The 6934-nt window shown below is 40.5% G+C and overlaps 1 gene segment (V, D, J or C); it reads right to left on the minus strand.

The window, feature by feature from the left end:
- Positions 1-1749: 1749 nt before the first annotated feature.
- On the minus strand, positions 1750-3007 carry LOC104981042. The segment is given in 2 exon segments: positions 1750-2647; positions 2814-3007. Coding segments are annotated over 2 exon segments (393 nt in total).
- Between the last annotated feature and the right edge of the window lie 3927 nt (positions 3008-6934).

Genomic DNA, 6934 nt, shown 5'->3' on the forward strand with positions numbered 1-6934 from the left:
AAAGTTGGTTTCACATTTAAAAATCAATTTAAATAAATAAAGAATATTTATCAAAAACACTATAATTAATAGTCACAGTGAAATAGTGAATGCTTTACCTCTGAGTTTGGGAATAAGAATTCTATTCAACATGTTATAGGTGATCTTAGCCAGTTAAGTAGGACTTGCTACATCCTTTGTGGGGTGCAGTTAAAATGAAATGCAGAAAGCCAAGTGGGCTGGGGAGTCATCTCGTAGGACCACTGCCCAAACCCCAGACCTACTGAAGAGCTTTCAGTCGGTGAACACACAGAGGTGCTAGGCAAGTGGTCCCTGGAGAGGACATGGAAGCTCTACAGTTCCACTCACAAACCTGACCCTACACGCCTCTGCCATCTGAATATTCACCTGTATCCTTTATCATAGCCTTTTATAACAAACAGGTGAAAATAAGTGGAATATTTCTCCTAGTTCTGTGAGTCACTCTAGTGAATTAATTGAGCCCAGGGTTTTGTTTTGTTTTGTCTTATCTTGATTTGGGAATCTTCTACCTACAGTCTTTTGTTCAGAAGCACAGTTGATCCCTTGGGCTTGTGACTGTCATGCTTTTTGCAAGTAGAAAGTGTCAGAACTGACTAGAATGATAGGATACTCGGGTGGGATTGCAGAGAATTGCTTGGTGTGGGAAAATATACATCTGTTGACCAGAAATGTTTTGTGCAAGTACTAAAGGAGACTCATAGGAAAAAAGGACATAAGAGAGCAGAACTGGATTTTTCCCTACACAAGAAGGAAAAAAAATGTTTTTTTTTCTTTTCCCCTCACACACAGCTTTTTTCACAATAGCACAAAACTGTAATCAATCCAAACAACCCAAATATCTACTTTTGGGAGGATGGATAATTAAATGGTTAGATATTCATATAGAGGAACTCTACACATCAATTAAAAAAAGAACAAATAAGACATAAGCAAAGTGACACCAATGAATTGCAAAGATACTATTTTGAGTGAAGAAAACCAGATATAATATATACTATGCATGTAGATATTAACAAGTGTAAAATTTCATTGAGTTCTAAGCTTCAGTTTTGTACACTTTATTATATGTATTGTAAGAGTTGGATTGTGAAGAAAGCTGAGCGCCAAAGAATTGATGCTTTTGAACTGTGGTGTTGGAGAAGACTCTTGAGAGTCACTTGGACTGCAAGGACGTCCAACCAGTCCATTCTAAAGGAGATCAGCCCTGGGTGTTCTTTGGAAGGAATGATTCTAAAGCTGAAACTCCACTACTTTGGCCACCCCATGCAAAGAGTTGACTCATTGGAAAAGACTCTGATTCTGGGAGGGGTTGGGGGCAGGAGGAAAAGGGAACGACAGAGGATGAGATGGCTGGATGGCATCACCAGCTCGATAGACATGAGTTTGAGTGAACTCCGGGAGTTGGTGATGGACAGGGAGGCCTGGAGTGCTGTGATTCATGGTGTTGCAAAGAGTTGGACAAAACTGAGTGACTGAACTGAACTGAACTGAACCTTAGTTACAGAGAGAGAGAGAAGAGAAAGCCAAGAATCATTTTGAATGTTGAGATAAATGTCAGTGTCATCACCTGAGGAGGCAAAAATAAACTATGTAGAAGAGTGGGAAGAAAAAGAGAGCGCTATTTGATTTTGTAAATAAATGAGAGTATTATTTTGATTAAACAAAAAGAAATTTTATTTTTAAAAAGGATGAGAAAGTGAGAATCTCAGATGAGACAAGGTTGAAAAATAATCATTGGCTTTATCACCACCAAAGCCACTGGTTTAAGTGAGAGCATCTCTGAGAGTAATGCTCACAGAAGTCAAGTTCAAGGAGGGGAGGACTGGACTTGAAGAAATGGAGACAGTAAGTCTATACAGTCAGCTAATTTGATTATTAAGGAGAAGACAAATGTAGTAATAGGGCTGGTGGAGATATGACCTTCAAGAATATATTAAAATGGGAAGATTCTCTTACACACATGTGGCCAGATTATCATAAGAGAATGCAAAAAAAAATTATTTCAGGGAAGAAGGTACATTCCTGTGGCGTCTTTTCAAGGGGCCCAAGACTGGAAACCAAGACTCCATACCACCACTATCCCTTTTGAATCTATACGAGGGAAGCTCTGGGCTGTTTAAAAGAGCAGACTGATCCATGGACACACAGGGGGCACTGTCTAGGATCCTGGACAGAGTGCCCAGTAATCTCTGCTGTCTGGCTGCTTCACAAGACTTTGTTCTCCAGAGGACCACTTGGGAAGAGGCTCTGGGTGCTCAGGAGGAAGGAAAACAGCAAAGACGCCCTTATTCTAGAACCCCAGCTTCAGGGTTTGGGTACAGTCTGCAGGTGCCTGGGGAGCATTGTGTCTGCACAGCGCAGAGGTAAGTGGCTGAGTCTTCAGGTTTTGGGGCTTCGATGTGCAGAGAACTTCCTTTCTTTAACAAGGTGGCTCTCAGTCTTTCTTTCTGCTTTTCATCCCCAACTGAGTAAAGAAGGAAGAGGAGTTCAGGGCCCTTCCCGGGATCTTGTCTGTACCACTGTAGCCCTCTAAAACTGCTGTAGCTGCAGTTGAGACTGAGACTGTCCCCCTCCTGGATTCTCAGGGTCTGAGGACTCTGCTCCACTTGGTCTTCACCACTCAACCCTGTTCAGGAAAACAAAATCAGAAACAATACAAAGCTTTCAGTTCAGCAGTACTTAAAAATTCCAACACAAAGCTTGGGATAAGCAGTGTCTAAACTCCTCTCTCTCTCCTCCCCATCTTTGGGAAAATGTGCCCATAGGGTCTCATCTCTTAACCTGCAACTTATATCCAAGCTGAAGCCACAAGACTATGAATGCACATTCCAGCATGTTCTCCATCCTGCCATCTCACTCTTGATGCAATCTTAATGATTCCAAGTCTTCTCCCCTGAAGAGCTGCTCCTGTGTCTTAGTTCTTCTCTAATGCACAGGAGAGCCTTGCTGTTCCGGGCTCAGCCAGTCACGAGCAAATCCTCTAGTAGCTGTCGTGCTTTTGACTTTTAAGGCACTGGAAAAATGAAAAGAATGGAATCACTGCCACCTGGTGGCCACAAACACAAACATCTCACAGGACCAACTATGCCACCCACAAAGACAAATATTCAGGGAAGGACATCTTTTATGTTAGTGGCCACAGTACATAGGAGGTCTAACACAGTAATCAGAAAAGCCTTCTCTGCCTGCAATTTTAATCATGTCATTGTTCCTTGAATGTACTTTAAAGCTAAACTGCTACCAAGGGTTATAGGAGTTGAGCCCAAGCATCACTGTAATGGGGCTTACCAGGTGGCACTACTGGTAAAGAACCCATCTGCCAGTGCAAGAGGTGCCAGAGACATGGGTTCAGTCCCTGGGTCGGGAAGGTCCCCTGGAGGAGGGCATGGCAGACCACTCCCATATTCTTGCCTGGAGAATCCCATGGACAGAGGAGCTTGGCAGGCTACAGTCCATGGGGTCGCACAGAGTCGGACACGACTGAAGGGACTCAGTAGCAGTGGCATTGGTGTAATGGATTGTGTTTCCCTCTACGGTACACAAGAATCTCAGCAGGTGAGACCTTAAAAAGACTAGAGTGCTGAGAGAAGCAGAGGGATACAATAGTTGTACATCTGACTGGAAACCTCTTTGACAGAGAATTGGGAATATAAATTAAGAAATCCATTTCTTCAAATAATTTTATGCCTGGCTTCAGGGACCAAGCATAACTAAAACTCAGGGTCAAGAACTCAATAGATCTTAGGAGGACAGAACGGGCTACCATGCAGAAGGAAAGAAGAGCTCTCCAATATAGACATCAGACAGGTCAGAAAGTCACAGGGCAGAGTGGGTAGCAGAAGATAAGTACAGCAAAACTAGCATTGCTCAATGTGCCTGGTTCTATGACACCCCGTTGGATTTTGTCACTGAACGTGTGTCTCTGTTGTGGAGTTGACCACCATTTTTAGGAGCTTTCTTAAGACTTGTCTCAATGGCACATTCTGCCCTAACCCCATTAGCTTCAATGTGGAAAAAGAGCATCAGCTTTCAGCTGCACTGTTTTGATGTCACCTTATCCTTTACCCACTCAGTGACAAGAAAGAATAAGCAGCACAGAAGTTCTTACACTAACAGTGTTTGGAGTTTGTTGTTCTTAGACTTTTTATTTGAAAATTTGGTAATTTCTCAGTGATTTAAAAGTCACTGAACTAACTTATATCCATTGTAGCATCCTTTGATTTAATTCATTTTAACCACACTTAGCAAGCTCTCTTACAATCATATTTAGAAGGCAGCTTTTCTTTGCTTTTGGATGTGTATCTCAGAAAGAAGATAAGAAAGATAACTGCAAGATAAATGCAGGAGCTCTTTGTAGAATAGACACTAAATGAATCCAGGAGCTGGATGAGGGATGTGTAACGAAGCTCAAGAGATGATTTACAGTTGCGAACTTTATGAAAATTGCATGTCATTTTTAAAATACTTTTAATTTGAAATCACTATAGATTCATGGAAGTTTCCAAAAATGTACAAGGAGGCTCTGTGTACTCTTTACCTGGTCTCCTCCATGGTGTCTACACCAGGAGATTAACATTAGTAAAATCCACAGGTTTCAATTTTAGATTTCCCCAGTTTTGCATGTAGTCATGTGTGTGTGTGTGTGTGTGCTTGTGTGTCACTCTATTCAATGTTACACACCTACAGATTCCTGTATTCATGTATATCACATGTATAGGTTCATCACCACAATCAAGATGCACAACTGTTTCATCATAACAAGGTTTCCCTAGGCCATGCACACCTTTGTAGCCACACTGACCCCCTTCCCTAATCATTAACCCCAGACAATCACTAACCTGTTCTTCATCTGTACAATTTTGTTGCTTAGTAATGTCATAGAGTGGCTTCCCTGGTGGCTCAATGGTAAAAGAATCTGCCTGCCAATGCAGGAAATGCAAGCTTACTCCTTGGGTCAGGAAGAGCCTCTGGAGAAGGAAATGGCAACCCACTCCAGTATTCTTGCCTGGGAAATCTCTTGGAGAGAGGAGCCCGGCGGGAGTCCATGGGATTGCAAAGAGTCAGGCATGACTTATCAACTAAACAACAACAATGTCCTAGAAATGGAATTATATAGAAGTAACCAATGAGATTTTTTTCACTTAGCATAAGTAGTAAAATCATGAGATCTATCCAAGTTACTGTATGTGTCCAACTTGTTGGTCTTCGTATTTCTGAATAGTATTCCATGGTATAGATGCGCCAGAGTTTGCTTAGCCAGTAACCCCTGAGGGACACTGGGTTGATTCCACATTTCGGCTGCTGTGAATAAAGCTGTTATGAATATTTAGGCACAAGTTTTTATGTGAATAAAATCTTTTATTTATTTAGAATAAGTGTCCAAATGTGTGACTGCATGTTTAGTTTCATGAGAAACTCTCAAGCTATTTTCCAGAATGCCCATATCATTTTATATCTTCATCAGCAATTTGTGAATGATTGAGTTTTTCCCACATATTTGCCAGAATTTAGTGTTATCACTATTTTTTATTTTAGCCCCACTGAGATTTGTGTAGTGATATTTCACTGTGGCTTTAATTTGCATTTCTCTGATGGCTAATATTGTTGACCATCTTTCAGGTGCTGATCTGCAATCTGTACATCCCCTCTTTGGTGAAACACCTGTTCGAATCCATTCCCCATTTTCTTCCCTCCTAGCTCAGTTGGTAAAGAATCCACCCGCAATGCCGGAGACCTAGGTTCGATCCCTGGGTTGGGAAGACCTACTGGAGAAGGGAAAGGCTACCCACTCCAGTATTCTGGCCTGGAGAATTCCATGGACTGTGTAGTCCAAGGGGTTGCAAAGAGTCAGACATGACTGAGCGACTTTCACTTTCACCCCCAGTTCTGTAACTTATCTTTTCATATTTTCACAGGGTCTTTTACAGAGGAAAGGTTTTTAATTTTGATTCAGTTTGGTGTGTGCATATGTGTGTGAGTGTATCATGCTTTCAGTGTCAAATCTAAGATTTACTTAGCTGCAAGCCTGAAGTTTTTATCTTATGTCTTTTTTAAGAGTTGCACAGTTTTATATGTTAAATTTAAGCCCATGATCCATTTTGAGTTAACTTTTACAATGTATATATATTTTTTAATATTTTTTAAAAGGGCTGTGTCATCATCTTTGTTTCAGCCTTTACCTATTTGCTGTTATCAAGTAACAAGTTCAAAGCAACATATCCAAAATGTAGACTGAAGACTTCTCATAAGAGAGTGAAAAAAAATTTGTTCTTTGAGCCTGTGACTTTCCCTTTTTATACTCACTGTGATTTCTCTACCTAAAGAGTAAAGTTAAAACTGTAGTAAAAAGCCAAGCCCTTCTCGATTCATCGCCTCTGAAATCCTCTTTCATGTATTTTAGGGCAATGCTTTCTAGTATAGATTCAGAAAATGGTTACATCTGTCTTATGATTGAAGATAACTGTAATCTCTTCTAGCATTCACATTTCTTTGACTTTAAAGTTCTCTGAGAAAAATGCCTATCAATCTTTAAGTCATCAAACTGAGCTAAAAGTCAGAATCTCCTTTATTGTCTATAACTTCTTTCCTATAATTGAGCATGTGTTTCTTGAAGAAGAGAATACTCTTTACAAACTGTCCCAAGAATGAAAATTCTCTTTCTGTTATTACTTTTTGAGAAAATTACAGGCTTCCATGGACCTTGTTTTCACAGACAGCATTCCAAGGTCAAACAGCTCATTTCTCCAAGGATGTAGTGATTATTCTTTCTACTGTCCCAGGGGCAGAGTCTTTTAAATAACTATTTTTTCAATACAAATATTACAATTGAGGATAACACTTTCTAAAAATTTTCTTAAGGGTTGTGAATCCAGGAGCTTAAAATTGTTCTTGATCAAAATAAGTCAGCCCTTGA

Source organism: Bison bison, unplaced genomic scaffold, assembly GCF_000754665.1.
Source record: "Bison bison bison isolate TAMUID 2011002044 unplaced genomic scaffold, Bison_UMD1.0 scf7180017864515, whole genome shotgun sequence".
NCBI lineage: Eukaryota > Metazoa > Chordata > Mammalia > Artiodactyla > Bovidae > Bison > Bison bison.